The following is a 27,994-nucleotide window of genomic DNA, read 5'->3' on the forward strand; positions in this document are numbered from 1 at the left end:
TTCTGGAATGGAGGGTGTGGGAGGCAGGCGAGTCTTGGGGAGGCTGAGGGGCCATGTCCTGAACCAAACTGGGAGTCTGGGAGAGTCACAAGATGGAAGGAGCATGTGAGGAGGTCCCACTGGGCCCCGGCTGTGCGTTTTGCAGGAGAGCAAACTGAAGTCCAGACTGAAGAAGTGACTTGCCCAAGGTCACTCAGCAAGTAGCAGAGGTAAGATTTGAACCCAGGACTCCTAGCTTCCAGCCCAGGTTTTGTCCCCTACATCAGGTCTCTGTGTTGGGGTTTTGGTGGTGACCCTGTTAAATAGGTAAGGAGATGAGCTTCATAGACTAGGACATTGAGACTCAAAGCGAGAATGTCACATGTTAAGATTACAGAATAGTAGGTTTCTTAAAATTTCATACTCAGGTGCAGACACTCCAAACAGAGTTGACCTCCTTCACTTATTGCAAACACTCTGTTGCTAGCCAGGCCCTTGGGAAATGTGGACAGAGAGGCAAAGAATCAAAAGCGAGACCACTGGAAGGTCAGCATTCGAAACAAAGTCAGATTATTGGCATTTGTAAGAGGACATTGGCCTTGATTCTTACAAATAATAAGAAGGATCTACCCAAGAGCACTGGGGGTCAAGGCACCTGGTTCCAAGGAGGTTGCTGGCGCTCGTTTATGTCTGCCTTGTTACCCTGCACTCCTACCCCAGTTTTTTCCCCAAAGCTTACAGTTGGCTTATTCATGGTGTACAAAACTCAATTGCATCTACATGATCTTGCTTTCATAGGCGGTAATTAGATGTAACTCAGGAAATTAGAAGTAACTAAGTCTGTTCTTCTCAGAAATGTAGTGCAGCTACGTCAGCAGGGTGGCTGAAAGCAAAGCTCAGGCGGGTAACACAGGGCCAGGTGGGATCTCGCTCACCAGCCGCGCTCCCTTCAGGTTTGGTTTTGGTTCTTGCTATTGTTGCTGATCTTGTCTCGAGGGAATCAGAAAGGAGTCCTCCAAAACTCACCAAATGAAACTTCTTCTCTCTCCGTGTCCCTGGGTGGCCCTTCTGGGCCTCCGTTGCCCCATTTGTAAGGAGAGGGCATTGAGCTTAGCAGCTTTCAGTCAAGGTTCCACACAATCCCAGAGTCACAGGGGGTTGCCTCCTTGGTCTGCCACAGAGGGTGTGGGGGGCGGCGGAAGAGGAATTGTGAGGGAAGGGGTTTCGTACCTTACACCTTTTGGAAGGGCTTAGTTTTTTGTTTTTTGTTCGTTTGTTTTATCATAAATGAATCCCCCAAACACTCCAACAGAAAAGTAGATCTTTCAGTCTGGATAAAACATCAGAAAATCTACCAGTTTCATTTTTTCTTGGCTGGTGGAATCCTCCTGCATTCCCCTCCGCCCAGCAGTGGGATTGGTTGCCCGCACTTTGCCGCAGGGCGCTGGCCCTGGGCACCCCCTCGTCCCTGGGTCCCCTTCCCTCTCAGGCTCAGCTTACCCCACTTGAGCAGCCCTTTTCAGCCTTTTTCATCTCATGGCTCACATAAGTTAATCACTAAAATTCTGCCGCACACCAAAAAATATTTTCTGTTTACCGACCTGACAGATATAATAGGTATAGTTTTGATTGACTCATGCCAGATGGCTATTGCTGTGTTGGCTGTTGTCATTTGCTTATTTGACTGTCTAATTTGCTGTCTAGATAGTCAGGTATTGCATGTTTTAAATTTTATTCCCCTGTGGACATGGACTTCATTTAGAGACTGTTGGGGGAAGAGAGAGAGGAGCTGAGACGGGAGGATATAAGGCAGAAGGGCTTCTCAACTTGCCTTTTAATTTAGTGCATGTTGCTCGGAGGTCAGGATGAGTGAGAACAGCTGCAGAAGTGAGAGGAGAGGAAAAGGGAAGGTCATGGAATGGACACTTTCCTTGGGGAAGGAAGCCAGGACCAGGGTGTGGGGACTTGGGCAGGGAGGAAAGGCACCCTTCATATACTGAGACTCAACCAAGGTCGCTGCTTGATGCCAGCTTCCCTACCGTCCTCCCCTCCCCCGTCCCCCCAGCTTCTGGCCCAGACACCGGCCCTGTCAGCTCCCTCAGCTTCCTGTGGAGAGGAGGGGGCTGAAGCCTTGGGGACTGGTGGCACCTTCTGCCTCCGAGTCCCTCGCCTGGGAGGATTTCTCACTCAGCCTGCCCTGACGTTCCAGCCAGAGTCAGGATGTCAGGAAGCCAGGGTGCAGGCAGGGGAACAATTGTGCCCTTCATCACCCCTCCGGACACTCTGCCCCTTCCCGGCTCCTCACATGAGGTTGCAGCTCTTGGCTGGATCCTTGTGTATCTCGCCTTCCTTCCCGCTCCGCTCCCCCTCCCTTCCCTAATCGGGCCGTCCTGCCTGCGGAGCGGATCGCTGCAGTCCCAGGCGTGAGAACCCGTAAGTACCGAGCTGCCCATGGCCACGCCCCAGGGGGACCACTGTGGCCACGTGGAAGACACCCCTGACGCTTCGCCCAGTGGAGCGCCCCTCGTGGCCCTCGGCCCCCACCTGCTGGGCCAGCACTGTGCCCTGCTCGTGTGGAACAGGGATAAACCGCTGCTTGGACAGCTCCCTCAGTGTGGCCAGGTCATCTGCGCGTCCAGTTTACCGCCAACAGCACAACCTCGGCATTGGGGCAAAACTCCTGAGTCTCCCCTTGCCGCTTCTTGAGGACACTGGGCAGTGTTCCTGGCCAGCTAATGTCCAAGCAGATGAGCACAGCGTCTGAATCAGGACAGGCCAGGGGCAGGACGTTACATAGTAAGAGGAACCCGAAGTGCCCCCCATGCTGAGCTCGGTGCAGCGCTTGCTTCTCCATCTCAGACCTCGCGGGGTAGTTCTCAAACACGGCGGGGACGTCACTCCCCGGGGAGGCGTCCTTTGCGAACTCCTACAGCAACCTACCGCACTCCGGCGTCCCCGCCACCACGATCTTGCCGCGGCCGCTCTGCCCCTCCGTGGTCCTGGTCACGTCCGGGTTCCGCTGGCTCCCGCGCAGCCCCCTCCCGGGCCACGCGGCCAACATCGGCATCTCACGGGTGGCGCTGAGCCATTAAGGGGAAGGGGGAGGCGCCCCCTCTGCCCTGCTTCCAGCTCCTTAAAAATTCTTTCGCCACACGGGTGCGCGCACCGGTTGAAAATCCCTGCTCCTAGGAGCTTCCCGGGCAAAGGTGCATGGAAAGGGGTGGAGCAGATTTTTTTAAAAAAAATCTTGCCCCAAAATATCGTTGTTATGCTCTTTCACTCAATATTTGGCTTGGCTTGCTGTGCACGTCTAGGCTGGAAATTCTTTTCCCTCAGAATTTTGGAGGGTTGTCTCAGAGCTTCTAGTGCTGCTGCTGTCAAATCTAGTGCCATTCTGATTTCATCTGATTGTGGGTCTTTTGTATTTAACCTGGAAAAAAAAAATCTTTGGGCGTGTGCGGAGCGTTCTCTTTATGCCCTGTGTTCCCAAAGGTCGTGATGATGAGCCCTGTTGGGGGTCTTTTTTACTCATTGTTCTGGGGACTCAGAGAGCCCTCTCATTCTCATAGTTCATATCCTTCATTTCTGCGACATTTTCAGGCGTTATTTTGTTTTTTGATAATTTCCTCCCTTTGATTTTCTCTGCTTAATCACTTCTGGGATTCCAATCAGGATGCTGGAGCTCCTGGGGTAATCTGTTTTCACCTACTTTCTTTTCCTTTATGTTTTTTTGTTCCACTTCATGAGACATTTTCTCAACTATATTCCAACCTTTCTTTTGATATTTTTTAACCTCGTTTGTCAATTTTTAATTTTCTAGAACCCTTCCTTGTTCTCAGAACGTCCTTTTCTTATAGCATCCTGTTCTTGTTTTATAGATGTATTATTTTATCTCCCTGAGGGTGTTGACATTTTCTTCTGTTTTTTATAGTGTCTGTTTGCTTTAAATGTTTCTATCTATTCATTTGTTTTGTTTGCTTTCCCTTTATCATGTTTGAGGCTTTTACTCCCAAAGGCCTGTTGACCCGAATAATCTCCTTGAGGGGAGGGAGTTCTTGGGAAACTCTAGGTGTTGAGGGAGGGGGAGATTGTTAACTATCAACCTCCCCATTGGCTGATTGGCAAGAACCTGGTCATTTAATTGGCGGATCCTCTAACATCAGTCAGTACCTATGTCTGTTGTCTTTGGCTGGCGGGCCTCCCCAGAACCTCATTTCTAATCTCCTGCTTGGCACTTGGAGTTCCAGCAGCCCAGGGGTGCTAAGAAGATGGGGAGCCCCACATGCAGGAGTTAGACTTTCCTTCAACCTCATTTTCAGCCGGAGATGGATCTTGCCAGCAGGTCTGAATGGAGCCCAGATTCTGCATTCCAATGAGGTCCTCAGAGTTGCCATTGCGGCTCCTGCAAGGACCACACTTTCCACGGTCAGGGTCTAGAGCAGCGCTGTCCAATGGAACATTACGCCTCGCTAGACACATTCTAGACCTGTGCTGACTGATGCAGAAGCCACAGGCCACGGTGACAGCATTTGAAATGTGGCTAGCGTGACTGGGACTCTGAACTTTTAATTTTATTTAACTTTCATTCATTTTCATTTAAATGTAAATGGCCACACATGGCTGTCATCTTCAGCTGTGCAGGCCTACCTCCTGATTCGCTCAGTGCGGAAGGCGAACTTACCATATTCTTCAGGGCAGAGGAGGCTTCTGTGAGGGAGAACCAAAGGAGGAGACGGCGCTGAGCTGCAAATTCCTTCTTTGAGCCCCACATGGGACCCTGACCTTCGGTAGGATCTGCTGCTACCCATTCCTGAGTCTTCCTAGGGCTTCGTCAGTACCCTCAGCTTTATTAATTTCCTCGGTCAGCAGGTTTGGGCCTTGGCCTTTTCTAGGTTGTGAAGTCACACTCCGCCATCAGCCCTTCCAGCTTTCAAAACTGGATTGGATTCTCTCCAATGTGGTTATTCTCTCTCCTTTCCCTTTTGTCTTGTGGATTTTATTTTATTTTTTAAAGATTTTATTTATTTATTTTTAGAGAGGGGAAGGGAGGGAGAAAGAGGGAGAGAAACATCAGTGTGTGGTTGCCTCTTGTGTGCCCTCTACCGGGGACCTGGCCTGCCACCCAGGCAAGTGCCCTAGACTGGGAATCCTTTGTTTCGCAGGTGACCCTTTGGTTCGCAGGCCGCCACTCAATCCGCAGAGCCACACCAGTCAGGGCAGCCTTATGAATTTACATGTCATGACTCCTTTACTATCATTTGGGAGGGGTTTCAGGAGGAAGCAGAGAGGGATACTTCTATTCCATCTGCTATGTTTAACCATAGTCCCTCCTGTATTTTTTAAAAGGAAAAGATAGATCCTAAACTTCATTTCTCCTAGGATGGGGCAAAACCTAATTTATCCTTTTACCTGTCATTTTCCTATGGGCCAGCAAAATCATTCCTAAGTCACTGTGGAGCAGGAGGGCTGCGGGAAGTCAAAGGCCCTGGCTGGCTGGGGAGGGGCGAGCCTGGCTAACCCATGCAGAGTTGTCTCTGGATTCTGTAAAGCGTTCGTAGGTTTGTGGAGGGGCCGGGCAATCTTGCATACCAGAACGGGGCAGGAAGGGGACTCCCAGGATTAAAGATGTTCTAAGCCCTTGTTGTTACTGGACAAAACTGGGTCCAATTACTCAGCAGTTGCTGGCCAAAGGACAGCACTGAGAAGATTTTATGAGGAGGAACGTACATCATTGAGAGCTGGCAGGCAAGGACACATGTGGGGGGTGTGGGAGGGTCACTTCCCAAAGTAGCTGTCTCCTAACAAAGGATCGGATTCATCATCGTTCAGGGAAATAATGCATAAACATCAAAGTGAGCTTCATCATCACTTGTATAGGGAGGGATATTACTGTCAATGACCAATTAGAAAATGCCTGTACATATATCACACATTCAAAAACTTTGGAAAATCTCCACCTCTGAGAGGAGGTTTTAGTATTATTATGAGGGTATAATGAGACTAGTTCATGAAGAGGTAGTATAGAGCCCTCCAAGCCGCTTCAGCTGGTCTCAGGTGGTTTGAGCCAGCTTGGCCCCCTGGTCCTGCAAGCATCCTGGGCTTCTCCCTGGGAAAAAACAAAACACCTCCAGCTATTATCAATGTCACAGATGGCATAGGTATGAAAGAGAGTTTAACTAATTAAGTCTCGACCCTTCTGTTAAACTCTTAGCAAATTACAGGATATGGTTACACAAATCATATAACATCAAGGGGGATCTAGGTGGGTTTACAGGTTGATTTAAGCAAAGTTATGAATTCTAAATAAAAGTCTATGCTAGGTTACTGCAAGCCTCTTTGTGTGTGTGTGTGTGTGTGCGTGCGCGCGCGCGTGGTTACATTGGCAGTGAGGGCATTTGGAAAGGAAAAATTGAGAATGGTTGCCGGTTAACTGGGCAAATAAATCCCACAGATGGGACAGAATCCTGGCTGGCAAGGGCTGGGGTGGGGTAGTCCTTCAGGACAGAATGAACTGCAGATGTATTTGAAGTTAGGTTGGAGGTAGGGTAACTGAATACAGGTCTGGCTACGTGCCGCTTCAAAAGCCAATACTGAAGAGATGGGTTCTAATGTAAAGTGGCTTATTCAGGTGCCCGCCACCGGGGAGATGGGGGACTCTTGTCTCAAAGCCCATCTCAACATTGCAGTGCAGACGGAGGGTTTTCTAAAGAGGGAGAGGGTAGGCAGAACAAAGAGATCAAGGGCACGGGGTTGAAGTTCTCTACGTGCGGATGAGCGCGGTCCATTCGGATGAGGCCCGGGACGGCCCGGCGTGCGTCGTGCTGCTTTGGTCGTTCCGGCTCCGTGCCTAAAGGTCAGCAGGTCTCCCGGAATTGGGACGCCTGAAGGCTGGAGTCTGTATCCTTTGAAGTTAGTTCCTAGGATTCTTATGTGACTGTGTTGTTTGTCCACAAGCTACATACCAGCCAGAATCAGCATTTACAGAAACAATGTCAAAAGGATTGCGGGGTGGCTTGCAGTTCCCCACTGTTACAGCAAGGGCTGGGACTTGCTTGGCAGAGAAGGAATCAGGACTGTCCAGTTGACTCTTGAGCCCAGTTCCCACAACCCTGCTCCAACTGGCCCAGCGCCTCCAGGGCTCTTTCTCTCTCCCTGTCGTGTACCCTCTCCTGATGCATGCTAGTGCCTGCCACTCCCTGGACAGGTCTGATCCACCTCAGGACACTGCGCTGCTTCTGGCCTACGGGCTATGTCTGTGCAGGCAGGGCGCAGGGAGACTGGAGTGGACTAAGAGCGCTAACCCCAGGGTCAGACAAATAGAGTCCAAATCCTATGTATTAGGCTGAATGACGGGCCCCCTAAAGTTATCCACATCCTAATCCCCAAACCAGTAACTATGTTACTTTACATGACAGAAGGGACTTTGTAGATGTGATTAAGGATTTTGAGATGAGATTATCCTGGATTACTGGTGGGGCCAATGTAATCACAAGGGTCCTTATAAGAGGGAGGCAGGAGAGTGAGAGAGGAGAGGAGAGATGATGGGAGCAGGGGTCAGAGAAAGAGAGAGAGGGGAAATGACACACTGGCCCTCACCAGTGTGGCTCAGCGGTTTGGGCATCATCCCCCAAAGCGAAAGGTCATTGGTTCAATTCCCAATAGGACACAAGCGTCTGTTGTAGGCCAGGTCCCGGGTTGGGCGTGTGCAAGAGGCAACTGATTGATGTTTCTCTCCCTCCCCCTCTCTCTAAAAATAAATAAATAAAATGTTAAAAAAAAAAAAAAGGATGCTACACTGTTAGCTTGAGGATGGAGGTGGAGAAGGGGCCATGGGTCAAGGAAGGCAGGTGGCCCACAGAAGTTGGAAAAGGCAAAGGAACAGATCCTCCCCAGGGCCTCCACAAGGAACACAGCCCTGTCAACACCTTGGTTTTAGCCCCAAAGTTTGTGGTAATTAGTTACAAGAGCCATAGGAAACTAATGCCCCCTAACTCTGCTGTGCATTACCACACAAACTTTGGGTGAGTTACCTAACCTCTCTGCACCTCAGTTCCTTCATCTGGAAATAGAGATAGTATATGTGAGAAAGTATATATGAAGTACTTAGCATAGTAACTGGTATGTAGTAAGCGCTTGATAAATAGTAGCTGCTGTATTTGCGGTTGTCCTCATCATCGTTGTCATTATTGGTTGTCTATCCACAGATGTAAATACAGACTGGACATTTCCCTTCTTGTCTAGACTTTCTTGGGTAGAAAGGATAGGAAACTGTCAAGAGACAGGCCTGTAGCTCTTCTCCAGTAGTTCACAACCAGAGGTGATTTGCCTCCCAGAAGACATTGGGAAACATCTGGAGGCATTTTTTTCACAACTGGTGGGGGGCTCCTGGCATCTACTGGGTAGAGGCCGGGGATGTTTCTAAGCATCCTGCAGTGCATGGGTCAGGCCCCAAAATGGAATTATCTGGCCCAAATGTCAATGGTGCTGTGCACGAGGAACCCTGCCATCTCAAGGTTTGTTGAACTCCTTGGGCTCTAAATATTAAACAGAGAGAAAGAATAGCGAGCAGAGTCCCGGCCAGCAGGGCTGCTGACCCTCAGAGTGTCCCAGGAATACTGCGCACCTCCTGGGAGGCTTGGCAGCCATGGACAGTTTGGAGGTAGAAGATCCGAGTTTGGGATTTAGCTCCTCCACTTACTTACTCTAAGACTTAGAGACTTAGAGCAAGTCACTCAACCTATCAGTAGAGATAAAAAGATCCACCTTGTATTGATTAAATGAGAAAATGTGGGAATGTAGCATCTAGCACTTCGTTAGTGCCTGCTTAAATGTTAGCTTCCTTTTCTTCCTGACAGGAGTGTCAGGGTAGAATTATTTTCTTCTGACATATTCGCTTGGGGCATACATTCTTTAAATCTGCACCTTTTTTTCCTCCTGGGGGACAGTGGGACACCTAGAACTCAGGTATAAATTGAGGACCTTTGGGAGCTGGGCCCTTGGCTTGTGTCCAAAGACAAAGGGACAAGTGGAGGCCACAGGTCACATTCCAGCTCTTAGACTCAACCATTATGTCCACAGGTCTCATCCTCCCACTAACTCCTGGCATTGTTTTGTCATTACCCTTTGGCACTAGGCAAGAATCTGCCTTGTGACCATTTCTATCTAGGATTTCTCCCCGCCCCCCCGCCCCCGATTTGCAGAGTATGTTTATTAAAGCTGAGGATTGTGAAACAAGGAAGGCCTTAAGATAGATGAGGCGACAGGAGAGAGCCTAGGGAGGGCTGCTTTGTTCTCTAGAAATGTCATCGGAAAGAAGTGAGCCTAGGTGGGGCTGCTCTGGCTCACTGAAAAGTCAGAGGAAAGGGGCCTCGCAAACAGGGTCAGGGAGTTAGTGGGGGTTGAGCTGCCGCTGTCCATTGCTCCCTTGGTTACAAGTCTTGTGGGGTCCCTTAGGGTTTAGGGGATGCACACCTCTGGGGGAAGAAGAAGAGGGAAGGGAAAGGGGCTGGCATGCTCCTGGGAGGGACAGTGTGCCCATCTGGGATTTCTATTTATAAATATTAGTATGTGGAACTTAGATTTGCGTGTCTTGGGTTGGGAGCTCCTCGAGGCAACTTTCTTTACAATGTGGGCCACAAAAATCAGAAGTAAAGGATGTTCAAGCCAGAATTTGACAGGGTGAATAAGACTTCATAGATGTGGTGGGTCTCGAACCCAGATTTCTAGGTCCTCAGGCCACTGCTTTTTTCCGTAGAACTTCAATGTGCTATTGATCAGACATGTCTCTGATCAGTGCTGGTCTAGACATGAGGGCGACGATCACCAATGATTACTGATTGAAGGAAAGATTCTTAAAGGAAACAATTCCATTTCTCATCTTCTTGGAGCTCTAGGGACGTGACCCCCACGGCCCTTCTTTCAATCCGCTCAGTGCTGTGTACGTGGCAGGCGCTGGCTGAATGAATGACAGGGTGAGTGGACAGAAGAGCAGGTGGGAGGTGAATTGTGTGCAGTGGATGGGTGGGAGGGTGGGTGCATGAGTGAATGGGAGGATAAAAGAATGAAGCGATAATTGAACACATGTTCGCTACGTCATTGTGAATGGCCCCAAGTTCAGGGGAGCATTAAGCCAATTTAGATCCCACCTTTGGGAGCTGTGACACACAATGGGGCAGAGCCATGCACGGGCAGGGCAGCTGGAGTGGGGGAGATGATGTGGAACCCAATAGAAATGGAAAATGGAGAGCGTAGGAAGTGGCCATTCAGGATTCAGGCGGGCTCGGGTTACTACGTACCCAACAGAGTGTCTGGAGGTTTGTCCCATATGCACTGCTCCTGTGACGTCAAACCCCTGTGTGGAGTTCTCCTCAGTTTGTTCCAGTCTCAGCTGCCTTCCAGCATGAATTGTGCATTGCTAACTTCTCTCTCCTAACAGCCCCGGAGTAGCTGGTTTCTGCTAAGAAAGATGAGCTTTTGGAAGACACTGATTCTTGAGTTAAGCTATGAATCCTGTTGTATGCAATAGAACGACAGATTGGAAAGGCTCTTAGAGATAATCTTCAAATGGGACCATTTTATAGATGGGAAAACCAAGGTCCAGAGAGGGGAGAGAACTTTCTGAAGTTATAAGCAAAATAAGTGGGAAAGACAACCCTGCTTTGCTTATTCTCACCCTAAGAATCCGTGGCTTGTCCTTCCCCTGCTCACCCAGCAGCCCCCACACTCTACCAACTGCCTTGGGATTTTTGCCTTCCCGGGGGAGGTTTCACTATTTCCTCTGCCTCTGCCCTCAGTGGAGATGGAGAAGAAAGTTGAACCCTCAGGAAGTTCTGGTAAATCCCTCCTCAGTTCCCTCCTTGGAACACCATGCTTCATGGAGCTGGAGTTTCTCAGGGCTAGCAGGAAGCAATGCAAAGTCCCGCACTTAAGTACAGAAAGACATTTGCACACAAACAAAATGGAGACCTAGTTACTGGGCAGCAGCTCATCATAATATCGTCACTATTCATAATGAAGCTGCCATTGCCTTTTATTTCCATAGCATTTTGCAGTTTAGAAAATTAATCTTCATATTGGAACCAAAATTTCTTTTCCTGCAATTTGCACCCTTTTGTTGTAATCTTTCCATGAAGGTAATCTGCTACCTCTCACATATGACAACTGTCAGGTTAAAAGCATTTCTCTGCATGAGGGTTAAACTCAAACTTCCATTGGATGGAACAGTTAAGGCAGCTGCTTTGATTGACCATAAACAAGCATAAGAAAATGTCTGAGAAAGGTTTGGGGCACATCAACAGAGTGTGTATGAACAACTAAAGTACGCACTTTAATTTTACCTCCCACCATTAGGTGGCGATAGCAGTTGGCTATAGTATGTCCCTCTGTACTGAACCTACAAATGACTGGTAAATGCCCTGTGATCCCAACCTGCTTCTAAGCTTTCTGCCCTTGAAAATAGCAATTGTATGTTCCCTGATGAATTTCTCCTCAGATGAATAGTCTCAGATCATTTAAACAATCTTTTTTAAAAATTTTATTTATTTATTTTTATTTATTTTTTCAAATACATTTGTCTCTGCCTACCCCCCACCACTTTCCCTTGCCCTCTCTCTCCTTCCCTCCCTCAGCTCTTCCCCTTTGGTTTTGTCCAGGAGTCCTTGATTTAAACAATCTTTGAGGATTCTCATTTTTCTGCGTGTCAATATCTCCCTTGAATACAGCACCCCAAACTGAACACATGATTCCAGAGTGCTCCTGAAATGTCTAGAATGACATTTTTCCTGAAACTTATCAACTCTGAGTCTAAATTCTACTCTTTACTAGCTGTGTGATCTTGGTCAACTTTCTTCACTTCTTGGCTTTTCTGATTTGTAAAACAGGAATTATGAACTCCATAGGGTTGTTATGAGAATTAAATGAGATAAAACATGTAGTGTGTTTAGCACAGTACCTGTGCACAAAGCCTGTTGATACTACACTGGATTAATGCAAACAAATAGCTCATTAGCTTTACAGGCGTCCACAGCACACTGCTCTTACACACCTGTTGTTGTGCCCCAAACTTTTTCAGACTTTTTCTTATGCTTGTTTACAGTCAATCAAAACAGCTACCTTAACTGTCCATCCAATGGAAGTTTGAGTTTCACATTTCATTCAGAGAAGTGCTTTTAACCTGACAGTTGTCATATGTGAGAGGTAGCAGATTACCTTCATGGAAAGAAGATTAGGAACAATGGGTGAAAATCACAGGAAGAGAAACTTTGGTTCCAACATGAAGGTTAATTTTCTAATAATTAAAACATCCCAATAATTCAAGGGGCTGCTTGGGAATAGCGAGGTTCTTGTCTGTGGAAGAGACCAATGTATGCTGAACCTTCCATCTCTCAGGCGATTGGGAGAAATCAACCCTAATGTTTGGGTGGGTGAAGGTCATTGGTGGGTTCCCTCCTCTGAGTTACAGTAGGCCATTCGGGTAGGGTCGGCTGGGATTGGTACTGTCTTTGTTATCTCATCCAGTGAGAAACTTTTAGGCCAAGCCGGAGGGAAGGACGGTACCACTGGGCAGAGCAGCGGGGGAGATATTTTGGACAGGTGGGCCTGGCAACACTGATCTTCCAGATTTGGCACTTACACTTGATCAAGGGACAGAGGGGGTGGCTCAGTGAATAAATGGTCATGATGTCCCCTCACTTCCCAAACTGACCTCCCACACAAGGCCATTTGTAAAAAACTCAAGGAATAACATTTCCTTATTGTTTATGTAGATGTAATTAAGGTTCTGCTGAAGACAGGGAAATAGTCTCCACCCACAAGGACCTGAAAATGACCAAGGGAGGTTAACTGCCAGACAAAGCAAGTGAGGCGCATGTGGTGGTGTGTGCTCTGCTGAGTGCTGGGTGGGAGTTTCCTGGGGGTAACTGGGCTGAGTCTTGAAGGATATGATCATTTTGGAGGGGGAGCGGGCAGTGGAGCGTGGCCCGCCGGGCCTGTGTAAGGCGGTGGGGAGACGGGAAGTCCATCCAGGAAGAAAGGTTGGCCAAGGTGGGAAGGCGGGGGGGCAAAGCCACACGGGACTCCTCACTGGGAGTCTTGAGGATCTGGTCTTTGGGAGGAGGGGACAGACAAAAGCTGGGAGGTTTTATTCAGGGCAGGGACCAGTAAGGTAGGACCAGCCAGGGGCAAGGGTCTGGGGAGAGGGCTCTGGCTCTCTCTGCGGTGCCCCAGCCTGCAGGGGTTTTCCCATCAAAGCCCGCTGTTGCGAGGGCCATTTGTACATTGTACATTCACTGGGAGGATTTATAGAGAAGGGGCTTGGAACCAGACAGGCCTGGCTTGAATCCTAGAACAGCTACACATTAGCTTTGTGAGGTTATATTGATTTCACTCCGCTCTGAGCCTCAGCTTCTTCATTTGCAGAATGGGCACAGTGATCATGCCCTCTTTGCCAGACAGGTATGAGAATTAAATGAGACTCTCTACACAAAGCACTGAGTGCAGTTTATTATTGTTGTTGTTGTTATTATTATTAAATTAATCTCTTTTGGTGAAAATCAGCATCACCCTCCCTGTATGCTCCCCGCTCCTCTGTAGCCATAGCCCCTGGTCATAGGCATGTCTGATACTGAAATCCCCCTACTGGACCTCACTTGGTTAACAGGACTCTCTGGGCCCCACACATGAAAACACCCACATCCTTGGCCATCAATGTTCCACCAGCCTCCCTCCCGCCTTCTCTGATGCGGCAGGAACAGAGATGTGATTGAGAGCCCTCAGTCCCGAGAGGAGGCAAGATACGCTCTGAGATTGTTCACTGTTCTTTCAGAAAGAAGAGTAGCTGAGTAGCTGGGCCCACCCAAAAGGGAGTTGCACCTGGAACTTGGGAGGTTACCCAGGAGGTTATCCTGCAGAGGAGCCCGTGTCCTGGTGGCCTTAGACAGCTGCGTTACTGGTCAGTGTGGGTCGAGAGCGTGTGTGCCTGTGCTTGTCCCCGTAGTGACTTGCCCCGGACGCCCCTAAGATGTGTTCCCAGGCACAGTAGTGCAGTGGGAAGACTTTGAAGTGTGCAGGGCCAGCTTCCAGAGGTGTGAGCATGGCAAGTTAGCTTTATATCCCTCAGTCTTGGGGTCCTCATCTGAAACAAGGGGAAAGGAAAACCTATTTTACATACATTTGCTAATTAAATCAGAACGTGGATTTTAAAAATACCTGGCACCAGGTCTTGCCGTGTGGCAGGCACTTGGATGGTGGCAGATGTGTCCACAGTCAGGATTTAGCTTAGCCAGTGATTATGCCATGTCTTCCTCACTAAGTGACCCTTGATCAGCAGCCACCTATTTGCCTCTCCTTGCTGTTTTTAAAGGGAATCACGAGAAAGCATTACTGGTGAATCTTCTCAGCTTGATATTGGTGGGGATAGAAGCAGGGAGTTCAGGCAAATGCATATTAAAGCTATGTGCTGGGCTGGGCGACAGTGTTGGGGGACAAGCACCTCTCCTTGGGAGTGGGGTGGGGTCTGGGGAGACTTTCATTCCATGTTCTCATATTGGTCCATACTTATACTTATTTTACAGAAAAAAAATTTCCTGTTCTGAGCTCCAGGTCCACCTATCTCTGATTTAGCTCAGCACATATTTCCTAATATCCATTGTAACACTAAAAAGCGCTTTTCATACTTAACCTCTAACCCTCAGCTCCCTTGGGAAAAGCTACCTCATTTTACAGATGAGCAAACCAAGATGGGAGAAGTACAATTACTCCCTCAAGTACTTCTTCCGGCAAAGGTGAGAAGATTGGACTCTTTACCTGGGGGCAGTAGAAGGCTATGGAAAAGAACCAGAAATAGTCTCCACCCACAAGGACCTGAAAATGACCAAGGGAAGTTAACTGCCAGACAAAGCAAGTGAGGCGCATGTGGTGGTGTGTGCTCTGCTGAGTGCTGGGTGGGAGTTTCCTGGGGGTTACTGGGCTGAGTCTTGAAGGATATGATCATTTTGGAGGGGGAGCGGGCAGTGGAGCGTGGCCCGCCGGGCCTGTGTAAGGCGGTGGGGAGACGGGAAGTCCATCCAAGAAGAAAGGTTGGCCAAGGTGGGAAGGCCGGGGGGCAAAGCCACATGAGACTCCTCACTGGGAGTCTTGAGGATCTGGTCTTTGGGAGGAGGGACAGACAAAAGCTGGGAGGTTTTATTCAGGGCGGGGACCTAAAGGAGAGCAGAGAAAGTGATGGCAGAGTCCATTCTATGGATCGACAGGGCCTGGCCACAGAGGACCATTTCCATGGGCAGGGCAGGCCACAGCCACCCGAGCCCGCGGCCTGGGTGCAGGCGACCTGACCCCAGTGGAGGGGTGTTTCCTGCAGGAACTGGCAGGGTCTACAGGAGATGCACCGCAGAGATGGGGACTGTCGGGAGAGGCCTGGGGCGGGTGAAGCCTGGGTCAGCCAGGCCAGAGACGGCTAAGAACAGGAATGACAGGGGACGAAGGAGTGGCCCATTGTCACGGCAGTTTGGCAGATGTTGGTGTGAGGAGCTGAAGGGCTGGAGAAAGAGGGTGCAAATGGCCCGAGACGGGCATTTGCTGCCAGATTTAGGAGTGTGGGCACTGGGGAGATGACTGCTTTTCGTGAGCTTCTGGAGGCAAGGAGTTTGTCTTTTATTTCATAATGTATTCCCAGCACCTGGCACAGGGTCAGTCACGCAGTGGGCACTCAACTCCTATTTATTTAATAAATATGTCGACCCACTATATACACAATGGTTATGGAGATACTATGTTTATGGACGTAGACATATGTAGTAGCCATTAAAAAAACCTTGATGAAAAGAATATACATTAATGGCCAAGGTAGTGGTTACTTTGGAGGAGGGACTGAGATAGCATGGAAAAGGAATTTCAACTGAGTCTATTTTTTAAAAATAAAGAGCAGAAGAAAATGATTATAAACATTTGTTCAACCTGAGTGCTGGGTACATGGGCTCCTATTATATTATTCTTTATAATTAAAAAAATATTTCTGAATTTTACCAAGTTCAATAAATTGATGCACAAACATTTTGTTAAATGTATAAAATATATCTTCTCTGGAAGAGGGAGCAACTGTGGGGAAACCCCGTGGCTTCCTAGGACCCCAGACAGGCCTGGACCACTCTTCAGTAGGTGGAGCTCCTCCACCGGCCTCCGCACTGCCAGCAGCGGTAGAGCTTGGCTGCTCTGAAAGAAAAAGAAAAAGCAAAGCCTGGTTTGTTTCCCTTCTTTTCTTGATGCTGGTAGTTCAAAGCATTTGTTTATAATGTCATTGCGCTTAAAAAATAACTCTTGGTGGATGATCTCAAGATTTGTTTCTGGTGGCATGACATTGTATTAACTGCCTGCCCGCTGGCTCACCCTTCAAGGGGAAGATGACAGGGTTAGGAACTTTGATTCCTGTGGGTGTCAGGGAAAGCAGGTACACTGTGCATTCAGAGAGTATGTCTGAGTCTAAGCTGCACATCTTCCTAGCTGTGTGACTTTGGTCAATTCGCTCCTGTTTGCTCAGCCATAAAATGTAAATGGTTGAGGGCATTAAGTGAGTTGATACCATGTGTCATGACACCCGGCACAGAGCCTGGCGGGTGCGTGGTAAATGTTCCACACACATTAACGCTCTTCCCATTGAGGTGTGTGTGCAACCTGACCCTTGTCTTCCCTCCTATCACCCCCAAACCACCCGGCCCATTCAAACGGATCTGGTCCTTGGAATCATTTTTCAGAACCGAATGGCTCATGTCACTAACTACTTAATAATCCTAGTTGTTTTTTTCCACCTGCTTTTGAAAGCAGGAACATCTTTCCAGGTGTTGTTGTACCCAGAAACAAAAACAATAATTTTTTTTGGGGATGAGCATGTAATTGAGACATACTAAAAAATTATTCATTGCTAGAAATTCTAATTTAAATGGATAGCTCATATTTTATCTGGCAGTTCTACCACCAGGGGACATTTGACAATGTCTGGAGGCTCGCTAGCATGGGAGGCAGATGTCCTGGGTTAAATTCCACTGGGTAAATATGGGGATCCACCCCATTTTGGGGGGCTTCAGTCGCATCGGTGGAATAGCAATAATAATAACCTCCCTCACACCATTTCTCGAAGATCACTGTAGACCTTCCTTCTGTATAAAATGCAGTCAGGAGGAGTTTAATAATATTGTTGAATGAATTTATACTGCTTTGAAAAATGAAGCTCTTTACAAATATCAGACATTATTTTTAATTCCCCACGGTCTATAGTAAAGGGTCCTGTCATTTAGTTACTGCTAAGAGAAACTGAAGGCTTGAATATTCTCCAACCAACTAGATAATGACAAAAAAAACCCCCCCCCAAAAAAAACAACCCCCAAAAACATCGTCACACAGGGGTTATAAAGCTTATTCTGATTTGAAACAAAATTTCATCTTCTTTCTGACCAGGATCAAGATGACCACACCCACCCCCTTCGGAGATACCACCATCTTGTCACTGAATGTGACCACCAAAGAAGATGACTCTCTGTATAAAAGTAAGGTCACCTTGGCTTGGCAGCGGGTGGAGGGGTGGTGGGACAGACTGCCTGGGTCTCGGTCTCCATTCCACTGTTTGCCCACTGGATGACCTTGAGCATGTGACTTCAGTGCTCTGTGCCTGTTTCCTCAGCTATAACATGGAGATATTAATGAAACTGCCACATAAGGTAGGTGTGAGGTCTAAAAGAGATCATCTATGTCAAGAGCTAACAATAGCTTGATGCATACTAAATACCTAATGAGTATTATTACTATTTCTATTTTTTATGAGGGAGCAACAGAAATTTGAATCTTTTGTAAGATGTCCCTAATTGGTCACATTAAAATATAGCTACTTCCATACTAATTTTGCAAGGCAGAAACTCCTGTCAGTTCATAAAGGAGTAAATGAGTGGAGGTGGGATGAAGTTATCCCAGGGGAGACATTTATCAGGATCCCTGGGGAGAAAAATTTGAGAGTCACTCTTCAGAAAACCAATTGATTGTATGAGGGGAAGTCCGGCCCATTTCAGTCGTTTCAGTTGGCGTGGTATGTACTTCTGCTAATAGAACAGGCTTCCCAACACGCATGGAGTGTACCCCAGTGATAAGCAGTTCCAGACTTGGTGCTAACAGGAAGCTGGCTTAAGGGCAGGATGTTTTCCTGCCATGGAAGCCCAGAAACGGTTACCCTTGAGACAGGCCCCCATGCGTTAGCCTGCTTCTTGTTGAGTACAGAGACCTACTGAGGTATGTCTCAAAACAACTCTCAGGGTAGAAGGGAAGTACAGGGTAGATAGTCACTCTCAGCAAGATGGGAATAATTCTGTTTTTACTTAACTGAACGTAATGGTTCTCAGCTAGGTGATTTTGCCCACCTAGACAGGGTTACCAGATTTAGTAAATAAAAATACAGGATACCCAGTTGATTTAGACTTTAAGATAAACAATAATTTTTTTTTTGGCTATAAGGATGAGCCATGTAATATTTGAGACATACTAAAAAATTATTCATTGCTAGAAATTCTAATTTAAATGGATAGCTCATATTTTATCTGGCAGTTCTACCACCGGGGGACATTTGACAATGTCTGGAGATGTTTTCGGTTGTCACCGCTGGGTGGGGGAGGAAAGACAAGTGCTACCAGCATCTAGTGAGAAGAGGCCAGGGCTGCTCCTGAACACCCTATAACGCGCACGAGAGAGAGCTCCCGCAACAAAGAATGGCCCCGCTGAGGCTGAAAAACCCTCAGCTAAACTCTCATCGCCGGATTCCCCACCCCCTTCCCTTTTCCTTCCAGTCTTTCCTCCTATCAATATTGCACATATTTTTTAAGTAAACATTTTATAAAAGCATTACATATATTCAAAAGTGCAAAAAAATGCACAAAAATGCACAAAAATGTGCTGTGGGATGAATTGTCACAAGGTGAACACACGTGTGTAACCAGCCCCCAGGGCAGGAAACAGACCACCACGAGTACCCCGGGGGTCCTGGCGCCCCTTGCACTCTCTGCTCCCGGCCGCCAAAGGGAGCCTGCTATTCTGACTCCTTCCGCCAGAGGTTAGTTTTACTTGGTTTTGAACTTTATATAAATGTAATCATACCATGCATTATTCTTTTGTATTTGACTTTTTTTGTCAACATTATGTTTGTCCGCATATATTTTGATGGTTTCAATGTAATATGTATGTATTATGTATTTGTGGGCATGTATATAATATCACATTCTATTCTATTTTCTTTTTTTAAAATTATTAATTTAACATACTAGAGTTTTTTTTTAAGATTTAATTTATTTAGCTTTAGAGAGAGGAAAAGGGAGGGAGAGTGAGAGGGAGAGCAACATCGATGTGCAAGAGATACATTGATCGGTTGCCTCTCGCACACCCACAACTGGGGACCCGGCCTGCAACTCAGGCATGTGCCCTGACCGGGAATCAAACTGGCGACCTTTAGGTTTATAGGCCAGCATTGGATCTACTGAGCCACAGCACTAGCCAGGGCTCACATTCTATTTTCTATACTTTATATCATTGTAAGTGTTACCATGTAAGTGTTACCATAGTCTTCATAATCATCATTTAAATTATAGCATAATATTTCATGGGATAGATATGCTGCACCTTATTGAATCATTGCCATTTTAGAATATGAATAATATAATAAACATCATTCATACAGTTTTCTGTATTTAGGATTATTCTCTAAGATAAACTTCTCAGAATCAAATAGATTGGTTAAAAGTATGAACCTTCTAATAATTTTTAAAATATTTTCAATATCAACTCCAACAAGAATGTTGATTTTTAAACCTAAAATTAGAGTTAGACATTAGGACTGGGAGATGATATTAAAATTAGAGCCTGATGTCCTGGCTGGTGTGTCTCAGTGGATTGAGTATCAGCCTGCAAACTGAAAGGTCGCTGGTTTGATTCCCAGTCAGGGCACATGCCCAGGTTGTGGGCCAGGTCCCCAGTTGGGGGCTTGCAAGAAGCAACCAGTCAATATTTTCCTTTCTCTTTCCTTCCTCTCTCTCTAAAAATAAATAAATAAAACCTGTTTAAAAGTGAGCTGCCATTTAAAAGAAATTAGAGCCTGAGATAATATGTTACAATGATAGCCTCGCTTTCATAGTGCAAAATGGAAAACAACATAAATACCCTCAACAGGGAATTGGCAAGTGAATTATAGCATATCCAAACAATGGAGTACTATATAGCCATAAAAAGTAATGAAGAACAATATGTAATTACCTGGGAAGATGATCAAGATGTTATTATAAAATGGTATATGGAACATGGTTCTACTTTTATTAAGTGCACATTTTCTATACTTATGAATATTTCCTTCAGATGGATCTTCAGACATAGGATTAAAAAGATTGATAGATATTTAATGTACATATACATGATCACATTAGTAAATGTATATATATGTAGACAATCAGTTGTTCTTGGAGCAATGAGGTCTTTATCCTTTCTTTCTTCTTTTCTGCTTGTATTTATGTTTTCAAAATTATCTACAAAAACTATATATTACTTTCATATTATCAAAAAGAGGGAAGGGACTTGACTTGTAGTGGTGAACACAATACAATACAGATGATGTATATTATAGAATCATATACCTTAAACCTATATAATTTTACTAACCAATGTCACCCCGATACATTCAAAAAATTTAAACAAAAATAAAAGAAAATAAAGAAATAAAAAATAAAATGAATAATAGTAAAAAATAAAAAAGTAGGCCAGGTATTTTGCTTGCTGTTTCACAAAAGAAGTCTGAAGCTTCTTTTAAGTATTAAGGCTGATAAAAACAGGACTTGCTAAGGCAGAATTTTGGCAGGTGCTGTGCTGGAGACACAGCTCCGCAAACCCCATTGTGAGTAGAGGTGCACTGCCACACTAGACCTGACTCTGTCCTGGGGTCCGCAGTGAATTTCGGCACTCTCCCTTCCTCCCCTCGCCCCGGGGGGTTGTCAGGAGACACAGTAGGGGTCCCCATCCTAGTCCATAAATTCTCTGCATTTCAGTTTGCACATTTACCATCTCCACTCCTGTCCTCCTTGTAGGTTCTGGAGCCATCATTGCTGCCGTTGTGGTGGTGATCATCATCATCCTCACCGTGGTTCTGCTCTTGCTGAAGAAGTACAACAGGTATGGCATATTCTGGGCTTTGGAACTATCTGGTCCCTTTGGTGATGCCAGAATGAATGGGAACTAACACTTGGGGGTGCCTGTCTTGTACCCAGCAGTGCAAATGAGTCCATCATCCAATGCTCTAACCCTTTGAGAGTCCTCCTTTGATACCTGTTCTACTATAGAAACTTCACAGTGACCAAATATTTTTGTACTTGGAGAAATATTTTTTAAATATAATGATCGCTTCAGGCTTTGGCTAAGATCAACTGTAAATATGATGATAAGGACAATGATAAAAGGCCTTGAGCACTGTGGCAAACATCTTTACATAATATACAGGTAATAAAGGAATGTTTCAATACTCTTCTCTTGGGGAGTCCTCTGCTAGATTATATTCAATGAACCACATGAATATTTGAGGTGACAAATCCTGGACGGTATGTACAATGTGACTCCACTTTCTGGGATCAAGTAAGAGGAAATAAAATAATATACCTTGATTGTATAAAGAATAAATTTTGTGTTATTACCTTTAGTCACAACTTTGCTGAAAGGTTATTCTTTTCAGGGAAGAAATCAAAATTAAAAGATGGTAAGTTATAACGTGTGGCAATTTTTAAATTATTAGTTTTTGAAATCAGTACTTTTTAATCGAAACAACTTGACCAAAAATCTGTCACAGAATTTGGAGATCCATTAAAACAAAGTTTAATGAAAAAAAAAAATAAAAGGCTATAAGTACAACCACATCCTGGAAGGCCTGGAAGCCATTTTTAAAAAGATATTGTAGAGGCATATTTATTTGTAAGAAAAGCTGTTTGCCATATATTGTCAAAGTTTAGAAAGAATATGCACAGCATAATCATACACCTGGGTTACACACATCCACGGAGGGTTCAAAGGAGACACGAGGTGTTGACCAGCAGTGTGGCTGTGTGGGACTGCTAGTTAGTAGCTTGTTGGTTTTTACAGGGGAAGAGTCTGTGCTTCCTTATTTTTGAGGACCAGTAAACAGGCATTGTTTTTATAACAAAATTAATATCATTTATAATGGTAGATGACCTGTATTCATTCCTTATTATGTGCCAGGTGTGGTTTTAAGCTCCTTACATGTATTAACTCACAACCACCCTACGAGGTGGGTACTACCATTATCCCCAATTTTTTTAGACATGAAACAGGCACAGGAAGATTAAGTAACATAACCAAAGTTGTTTAGCCCTAATTGCCAGAGTTGGGACTCAAGCCCAGTTCAGCTGGTTTCAGAGAAAATATTCCCACCACTACATGTCATATAATAATAATAATAATAATATTTAATAAATTATTTTTAAAAATCTTTGGGGTGTTACAATGTGAGTCTATCCCAAACCATAAGTGTCATCAGCCCCCCACCCCATGTACCCTTCATTCCTCCCTATAGTTGCCGGAGCTCTGAGCTCGTTTTCTAGCTTGTAACGTGGATGGAGACTCCACTCACCCCTGTTTACAATGACATGTGGTCTGTCAAAACTAGGCAAGTCATTTAACCTCTCAGGACTGATTTTATGATCTTTCATATGGAAGGGTCTGAAATTGTGATCATTGCATTATGGTTACATTAGAGAATGCCCTTGTTCTTAGTATTATCAAGGGGTAAAGTGGCATGATGTCTGCAACTAACGTACAAATGGTTCATGATTTTAAAAACATTAATTCTAGATATATTTAAATGTATTTAATACATTTAAATAGATGTATTTAAATTCTAGATGTATTTAAATTCTAGATGTATGTGTGCATGTGTGTAAATGGGGAGAGAGAGAGAAAGAAAAAAAGCAAATGTGGCAAATGGTTAACAACTAGTGAATTGTTTGGTGAAAGGTGTTTGGACTTGAATTGTAATATTTGTGCAACTTTTCTGAGGATTTTAAATTTTTGAAGAAGAATTGTGATAGGCAGACAAGATGAAATATCATGTAGACATTAGAATTAATGATGCTATTAACTATTGAATTTTATGCCACATGAAAGACAAGATACGTGCTGTAAGTATAATCTCTTCTCAATTATGTTAAGAGTTACTAAAGACTTCTGGCATTAAACTTAGCAAGCATAATGAGGTTGCAAAATTTAACTCACACTACCAAGAATTAATATGTTTTGTCTTTTTAAAAATTTTCTTTCTTTTTTATTGCTTACGCTATTACAGTTGTCCCAATTGCCCCCTTTGCCCCCTCCACCCAGCACTCGCACTCCCTGGGGCAGTTTCACCACCGTTTTCCATGTCCGTGGGGCATATGTAATGTGTATAAGTTCTTTGTCTTCTCCTTTTCCTACACTGTACTTTACACTCCATGGCTAATCTGTAACTACGTATTTGTACTTCCTAATCCCCTCACCTCTTCCCTCATTCTCCCTTACCCTCTCCCATCTGACAACCATCAAAACGCTCTCTGTCTCTGTTCTGCTTGTTTGCTTAATTTGTTTTTTAGATTCAATTGTTGATAGATACGTATTTTTTGCCATTTTATTGTTCATATTTTTTATCTTCTTTTTCTTAAATAAGTCCCTTTAACATTTCATATACTAATGGTTTGGTGAGGATGAACTCCTTTACTTTTTTCTTGTCTGGAAGCACTTTGTCTGCCCTTCCATTCTAAATGACAGCTTTGCTGGGTAGAGTAATCTTGGCTGTAGGTTCCTGCTTTTTGTGACTTTGAATATTTCTTGCCAATCTCTTTTAGTCCACAAAGATTCTTTTGAGAAATCAGCTGAGAGTCTAATGGGGATGGTCCTGTAGGTAACTAACTGCTTTCTTCTTGCTGCTTTTGAGATTCTCTCTTTATCTTTAACCTTGGCATTTTAATTATGATGTGTCTTGGAGTGGGCCTCTTTGCATCCATCTTGTTTGAGACTCTCTGTGCTTCCTGAACTTGCATGTCTATTCCCTTCACCAAATTAGGGAAGTTTTCTTTCATTATTTTTTCAAATAGATTTCCAATTACTAGTGCTTTCTCTTCTCCTTCTGGCACCCCTATCATGGGACTGTTGGAACGCTTGAAGTTGCCCCAGAGGCTGCTTATGTTAGCCTCATTTTTTTAGATTCTTTTTTCTTCTTCTTGTTCTCATGTGTTGTTTTTTGCTTCCTTATGTTCCATATCATTGATTTCATTCTCAGCTATATCCACTCTACTGTTGTTTCCCTGGAAATTGTTCTTTCTTTCAATCTGTGCATCCTTTGATTCTGACTGGATCTTTTTTATGCTCTTGAAGTCCTCTCTAAGTTCCTTGAGCATCCTTATTACCAGTGTTTTAAACATCTGATAGATTGCCTATCTCCATTTCATTTAATTCTTTTTCTGGAGTTTTGATCTGTTGTTTTTTTTTTCATTTAGGCCATGTTTCTTTGCTCATTTTGGCAGCCTCCCCGTGTTTCTTTTTTTCTATGTATTAGGTAGAGCTGCTATGACTACATGGCTTGGTAGTATGGCCTAATGTAGTATGTGTCTTATAGAGTCCAGTGGCACAGCCTCCCCCATCATCCAAGCTGGGTATTCGAGGTGTACCCTTAGTGGGCTAAGTACACCCTCCTCTTGTGGTTGAGCCTTAATTGCTGTTGGCAGATCAATGGGAGGGATTTACCCAAGCCAGTCAGCTACAAGAGCTGGGTGTGACCACTGACCACCAACCTCTGCCCTCCATGGAGGATCAGCTGTGCAGGGGCAGGGTGGTGGTGCTCTGACGTGGTCTATAGTTGTCCACCTGGTATGCAGGTTCTGGGATTTCCCAGGTGTGCATGCCAAGGTCAGCCCCCACCTGTGTTGTGCCCAGGGTCACCCTGCATGAGCTATAAAGCAGTCTGAGATGTCTGCCTCTTGTGCTGGGCTTGGAGATCCCCAGGCAAAGCCAAGCTGTAAATCTAAGCCAACTATAGCTAGTGTCATGCCTGGGTCCACCCTGTAAGAAGTATGGGGACTAGGGGCCCACTGAGGCTGGCTGTTGCTTGTTTGATAGGATTTAAGAAGTGAAACAGGAGCCAAGACCAGCCATTCATATGGAAAAGTCACCGTTTACAGTTTGGGTGGGCCCATAAGTTGGGTGAGACAAAATCTCAGAAGCTCTCCAGGGTGGGGCAAACAGTGTTAGCCAGGTTGATGGAGGCTCAGATGTGGCACTGGCCTGCTGGCTCTGTGGCTCTGTTGGGGGGAGGATTCAGAAAGGGACAATGGCCTCTGCCCGCCTTTCTGTCTGAGAGAAAACTGTCCCCCAGCTCTCGCCGTGATGCCAGAAACCTCAGTTCCTCCCCGTATGCCACTGGTGCCCATCAAGCTGCTACCCCGGTGTTGGAGCTCAAAGAGATTGCACCTGAGTAAGTCCGTGTGTGGGTTCTTTAATGGGAACTGCTTTGGATTCCAGAAGCTTCTTCCACTGACTCAATATCTGCTGGTTTTTGCAAGTAGAGGTTGTGGGGACCTATCTTCCTGGCACTGGAACCCTGGGCTGGGGGGCCTGGTGTGGGGCTGGGACTCTTTGCTCCCGAGATATCCCTCCCAATTTTTTATCCACCACATGTGGATGTGGGACCAGCCTGTTCCGCATCTTCACCACTTCTACCAGTCTGGATGGATGTGGTTTCTTTTATTCTGTAGTTGTCACACTTCCATTCAACTCTATTTCTGACAGTTCTTAGTGATGGTTGTTCTATATTTTAGTTGTAATTTTGATGTGGTTGTGCAAGGAGGCAAATCACCACCTTGACCTTCTGAAGTCCCCTGTTTTGTCTCTAATACAGCCAACTATCTGACACTTTACTGATTCATTAAAAGAAAAAAATTAAATTAAATATCTATTATAGATTAAACAAACAAAAAAAAATCGAAGGGTCAGACTAGCTGATGTCTAAGGTACCCTCCAGGTGTGAATTTTTGTTCTTGGCAATTAAGCAACATGATTTATGATAACCTACATTAATCTCTTTGCCAGATCCATAGTCACAGAACTCACTCCCTGGGTATACAAGGGGGAACACTCAACCATGTGTACATATCTCATTGCAGGAAAATGAGAGCAAGACGGGAGCTGGAGCCCAAGAGCCCCAAGTCAGCCTCCCCTTCTGCCCGGGGCCCGAAAAGCAGCCGTGGCAAACACCACGCAACTGTGACCTTCCGCTCTGATGATGTCCAAATGGAGACTCGGTGACCGCCACGCTGGTGCTATCTCGGCTGCTGTCTGATGAGCCTTCTCCAGCCAAGATCAAGAAGCGCATTCTCCCCTGGCAGCTTCACTATGTATTCCTTCCAGTTAGGTCAGCAAGGGCATCTCATGCAATCCCCGCTTCATGCAACCCCCGCTTCATGCAACCCCCGCTTCATGTAACCGCCTCTTCATGTAACCGCCAACCCCATGCTTGCTCTGTCCTGCCCCCACCCCCACTTATGTCCATACCTCTGCTGCCACCTTACCAGAAAACTGTGGAGCACTCTTTTGTCATCTGAGGAAGTAGAGCTATGTTGGGAATTCAATGATGTGGGTTTGGTTCTCTCCCTCTTCACACATGATAGCTAGACAGACAGACCAGGAGTTTTCTGGTCAGGGGTCAAAGATCAGGGTATGATCCAAGAGTGTCACAACTGGGTCACATCAGAATAAGGGCCATACCCGCAGCTTTGCAGTGAACTATTCAATCCCATAATCAGGGGAACTAATTAATCAGGATACCAGCTCATTAATTTGTAACATATTCCAGTAGCAGATGACCACTAGCTAGCTCAGGATGATTGATTCATCAGCAAAGTTTTTCCTCTTTTAAGAAAGGTTAAGGGGAAAAATGAATTCTTCTCCAAAGGTTTCTAATCATTAATAGAGTCATATTAGAAGGAATAGGGTGACCTTGAGGAAAAGGGCCTCTGGGCCTAAAGCTTGCAGCAGTGTCCATGGACCGGGAATGAGCCTGGTGGCTGTTCGGGGTGCCTCCTCTCCCTCTGGGCAGATTAACCGTGGCTCGTCTCATTTCTTGACTCCCCTGGATATGGATTCTGAACGATCCTCACTCTCCAGTTAACATGTTATCTCCAAGGACCAGTATTTAGAAACTAATTAGATTACAACTCTGTATTACCTATGCTTTTCCTAGTCACTTTGAAGAGACTCAGGGCACATTCAAAGTACCATGTTCACAAATCAATTCTATAGAGAACTGATGTCTTTGACTCCTTTTCCTGGAGTACAATCTACTGAGAGGGGAAAGCATTTTGGAATCAAGAAGACCTGCCTTCTAAGCCCTAGTCCCTGATTGTGTGGCCTTGGAAAAGTGACTTGACCTCTCCATATTCAGCTTCCTAACCATGAAGTGGGAAGGATAACATCTGCCTCACTAGGTTACAATCACAAGTCATGGTCTTAGTGAAGCAGCTCTAGCAGTGCCTGGCACCAGCAAATGCTTAATAAATGGGAGCCAGCATCACTATTATGAAATTTCTTCAATTGCAAAATTTTTTTTCACTTTAATGATTCTGAAATCAAATGTGTCTTAAAATTAATGGGTCCATTCGTGTAGTCTCCCTCTCTCTCAATCTCAAAAGGCTGTTTTTTAAGTCAGTTGTGCATCTCATAGTGAAGGCATCTGGAAGTGAGGTAATAAATCTTTATTCTGTAACAGAAAATGACACTCTGACATTTAACCTCAGATTCTAGGAATCTCTCCCTCTTGGGGTTAGAATCCCCTTTGAAGGGAAATTGAGGATCAGGGAGGTAAGAGGACTGCCCACTGGGTCACATAGCTCCTCCTGTCATCCTCACTTGAATACGTCTGGAGAAACCCTGGCAAATTCTTCCTTCTCAGACATCTTTTCTCCGTACTATTTTTATC

General features: G+C 45.5%; 1 protein-coding gene and 1 pseudogene across 4 annotated transcripts; one reads left to right on the top strand and one right to left on the bottom strand.

Annotated features, from left to right (window-relative positions):
• Window positions 1-20: 20 nt before the first annotated feature.
• NCMAP (non-compact myelin associated protein) lies at window positions 21-27,994 on the top strand. 4 transcript variants are annotated; one of them, XM_054571474.1, is made up of 5 exons: window positions 21-209; window positions 13,802-13,927; window positions 17,425-17,513; window positions 21,075-21,159; window positions 26,184-27,994. In XM_054571474.1, the coding sequence occupies exons 3-5, from the start codon at window positions 17,432-17,434 to the stop codon at window positions 26,323-26,325; spliced, it is 309 nt and encodes a 102-aa protein (XP_054427449.1). In that variant the 5' UTR covers window positions 21-209; window positions 13,802-13,927; window positions 17,425-17,431; the 3' UTR covers window positions 26,326-27,994. The 4 variants fall into 4 exon arrangements, with proteins under 4 accessions (XP_054427449.1, XP_054427450.1, XP_054427452.1 ...); XM_054571475.1 differs by lacking the exon at window positions 13,802-13,927; XM_054571477.1 differs by lacking the exons at window positions 21-209; window positions 13,802-13,927 and adding an exon at window positions 14,709-14,759.
• Window positions 2,281-3,046, bottom strand: LOC129069444 (rho-related GTP-binding protein RhoN-like; annotated as a pseudogene).

Source organism: Pteronotus mesoamericanus, unplaced genomic scaffold (assembly GCF_021234165.1).
Source record: "Pteronotus mesoamericanus isolate MK-2021 breed Mesoamerican mustached bat unplaced genomic scaffold, CSHL_Meso_final contig_221, whole genome shotgun sequence".
In the NCBI taxonomy this organism is placed as follows: Eukaryota; Metazoa; Chordata; class Mammalia; order Chiroptera; family Mormoopidae; genus Pteronotus; species Pteronotus mesoamericanus.

Coding starts and splice junctions, on each gene's coding strand:
- NCMAP (XM_054571474.1), top strand. CDS start 17,432: ATGACCACACCCACCCCCTTCGGAGATACCACCATCTTGTCACTGAAT. Junction 17,514..21,074: donor AGATGACTCTCTGTATAAAA/GTAAGGTCACCT, acceptor TCCTCCTTGTAG/GTTCTGGAGCCATCATTGCT. Junction 21,160..26,183: donor TTGCTGAAGAAGTACAACAG/GTATGGCATATT, acceptor ATCTCATTGCAG/GAAAATGAGAGCAAGACGGG.